At 38.3% G+C, this 3,460-nt stretch overlaps 1 protein-coding gene across 1 annotated transcript; it reads right to left on the bottom strand.

The window, feature by feature from the left end:
* Positions 1 to 2,303: 2,303 nt before the first annotated feature.
* Positions 2,304 to 2,780, bottom strand: LOC138876315 (uncharacterized). Its single transcript, XM_070155229.1, has one exon. It carries the CDS (start codon positions 2,778 to 2,780, stop codon positions 2,304 to 2,306), a length of 477 nt encoding a protein of 158 aa, XP_070011330.1.
* Between the last annotated feature and the right edge of the window lie 680 nt (positions 2,781 to 3,460).

Raw genomic sequence — 3,460 nt, 5'->3', positions numbered from 1 at the left:
AGCTCAAGTCAGATTTGAAAGAGATAAAAAATCCAGAAAATAGAAACGACAAAAAAAAATTCTACTGTTTCATTGAATTCCAGTGATTTTCTGATTCTTTTTCAAATGTCTGAAAACAGTAGTTCCTCATTGTGGGATTCAAAAGGATTCAAGTTTGGGTTTATGAAAGGCTGGTTTGAAGTCTGCTAGATTACAACTTAATTAAAACTAGTTTCAACCTGCTGTGTATCATTTCGATTTAAAATTGGTTTTCATTGTTACACTGCTGCTGTGAGCTGAAGCTTCGACCCTTAATCATCTCTCTTCTTTTGTTTTGACTGCAGTATCCAGGTATTCCCTTCACACCATGAATGAGAAATGAAGTTCTGACTAATCTATAATGTTGTTTATGAATTCAAGTTGAGGAAGTCGATCAATGCTAACACTCTGTTCCCTATTGGCTATGTGACCTTATCTTATTTTGGTTTGATGTCCATTTTTTATTTATTTTAGCTTCTTAAGTGTAATCATTCATGTCACTTGTTCTGTTTTAAGTATTGGATTTGAGTTTGTTTGAGCATAGTTGCTTCAGGGACTGTTTTAAACCTTTAAATGGTATTGTTCAAGTCTATTAAGCCTGCTATATTGTGGATCATGAAGTGGACTCATGTGTGTTGAAGTTGTTAATGAACATTATGCTTGAAAATAGCACTTCTTAGCTTAAGATTGATTGTGCGTTCAACTAGTAGCAATTTCCTTTGTTTTTTGTTTTTGCTTTTTAAGTTTTAGTGTTGTTTGGAAAACTCACGTTTTACTAGGTGTTGAATTTGCTTGTTTAATGCAAGTTTTTCTATAGACTAGAAGACTGCTATGGCTAATGGTGTCTGTTATTTTTACTCTCAGCTTATCACTTCGATTCTTAAAGGTTGAGATGGGTTTAGTCGAAAAGGTTGATTACTTAGTTCAAAAATTGAAGTTTCGTTATTGCTCTCTTAATTGGTGCAATTTGTTGAACTTTTATGCTAATGGAGTAAAATTGAATTGATTCACTCTTGTTACGTAATGCATTATTCCAATAATGGATTGAAGTGGTATTTGAGATCAGGCGTTGGTTCTTAATTTCTGCTACTAAGTTTTTGCACCTTAACTTGAGCTACAGAATGAACTCCAATTTGGATATGTTTACAATACATTGTTTAGTAGTTGTCTATAATAATTCAAGATGGGAAAGAGCTGGTGTTACACTAAATACAACTCTGGCATATAGAAATGGTCGGATATAATGAGTTCGGAATATTGATTTACTTTATTAACTTAAGCGAATTATAGATAAATTAATAGAAAAATCAAGGGCACTCTCTCTATGTGTTTGTGCTAATTTTGTACACGTGATTTTAATTAGTTGTTGACTGATTGACTTATCAATGCCTCTCTTTTAGAGCAATATTTTGGTTTAGATTCAATAATATTTACTGTGATGTGAGGAGTATGACGAGGACGTTTTGTTAGTCTTATATTTTGGTATATTTGAAAAGTTTGTGTTCGTTGTAGGGAACTGATTAACACCAATAATTTATGGCCCTCCAAATGTAGTTAAAATTCCCTTTTAAAGTTGGAAGTCGAGGTGCGTCGTGCCGAACAAAAGTCTTCAAATACATGGCACTCGCTTAATTAGTATTTTGAGCCTTAGAATTCGAGGCGCGCCATTTAGCGAATTTCCATGGCCCTCGCAAAATTGCAAACGCGTATTTGCTTTAGACGCGCAATTAAATTACCTTCCTAAACTCGTGTGCGCATTTCATGTGACCCAAATCCAAATCCTAAAACGTTGAATAAAATGTGTTCCGGATTGGGGGTGCATTTCATGTGGCGCGATCCAAAGGCACGTTTTAAATGACGTTCAATCTTCTTTAAAAAATCAATTAAAAGTGGTTAAAAGTTAAAATGCACATAGGTTAAAAGTGTTTTTAAATCAGATAATTAAGCCAAATATAACAGTTGAGCGACCGTGCTAGAATCACGGAACTCGGAAATGCCTAACACCTTCTCACAGGTTAACAAAATTCCTTACCCGGATTTCTGTGTTCGCGAACTGCAAAAACAGAGTCAATATTTTCTCGATTCGGGATTCAAAACCGGTGACTTGGAACACTATAATTTATCCCATGTGGTGACTCTTAATCTTTAAATGAAATAATCTCGTTTCGATTGTCCTTTAATTAGAAAAACTCTCTTATACCCTTTACGGGGTGTAGTAAAAAGGAGGTGTGATACTCAGGTGGCGCCCCCTTTCAAAAGTGGAAGTATTTGAGATGGGCGACATTCTAATTGTTTTGGAGTAGTTTTCCTTCCATTGTCTCTAACTGGAATGCTCCTTTGTTCGCTGCCGCCGTGATTTTGTATGGCCCGTCCCAGTTTGTTCCCAGTTTTCCCTCATTAGGGTCTTTCGCTGCATGTGTTTTAGCTTTGAGGACGTAGTCTCCGACCTTGAGCGGTCGTACTTTGGCCTTCTTGTTATAGTACCTTTCTGCTTGTTGCTTTTGGGCTACCATTCTTACTTGGGCCATATCTCTTCGTTCTTCGACTTCATCCAAATCTTGTAGCCTACTTTTGTCGTTGCTTGGTCCGCTTTCGTTGGAGTACCTCAAGCTAGGTTCTCCGACTTCGACGAGTATAACCGCGTCACTCTCGTAGACTAGTGAATATGGCGTCTCGCCTGTGCTAGTTTTTGGCGTAGTACGGTATGCCCATAGTACTTCTAGAAGCAACTCAGGCCATAGCCCTTTGGCGTCCTCGAGCATCTTTTTCAATATATTTAGTATCATTTTATTGGAGGATTCAGCTTGGCTGTTGCTGGCGGGATGGTATGGTGTGGAGAGTATTCGCTTGATGTGCCATTTTTCGAAAAACTCGGTTGTTTTCTTTCCGACGAATTGAGGTCCGTTGTCACACCTGATTTCTTTGGGAATGCCGAAGCGGCATATTATATTTTTTTCATATGAACGCGATAACTTCTTGCTCTCGTATTTGAGTGCATGCACCTGCTTCCACCCATTTATAAAAATAGTTAGTTAAAACCAAAAGGAAGTGTACCTTACCTTGTCCTATCGGGAGGGGTCCGATAATATCCATCCCCCACTTTATAAATGGCCATGGAGAAGTGACGGAATGCAGGAGTTCTCCTGCTTGGTGTATCATAGGGGCGTACTTTTGACTCTGTTCATATTTCCTAACATAATCCGCGACTTCTTTTTTCATGGTAGGCCATTAGTATCCGGCGCGGATGAGGCATCTGACAAAGGAACGGTTTCCCGTATGGGCGCCGCAGTGCCCCTCATGTACTTCTTCTAGTACCCACCTTGTTTGATTTGGCCCAAGACATTTGGCCAGGGGGGCGCCGAACGTTCTCTTATAAAGATCACAGTTTATAAGGCTATATTTGGTTGTCTGTATTTGAAGCTTTTTGGCTTCTTTCTTATCT

Source organism: Nicotiana sylvestris, chromosome 8 (assembly GCF_000393655.2).
Source record: "Nicotiana sylvestris chromosome 8, ASM39365v2, whole genome shotgun sequence".
In the NCBI taxonomy this organism is placed as follows: Eukaryota; Viridiplantae; Streptophyta; class Magnoliopsida; order Solanales; family Solanaceae; genus Nicotiana; species Nicotiana sylvestris.
This window is presented reverse-complemented; position numbering and strand designations above follow the sequence as displayed.

Excerpts from the sequence above, each read along its gene's own strand:
- LOC138876315 (XM_070155229.1), bottom strand. The coding sequence starts at position 2,780 with ATGCTCGAGGACGCCAAAGGGCTATGGCCTGAGTTGCTTCTAGAAGTA.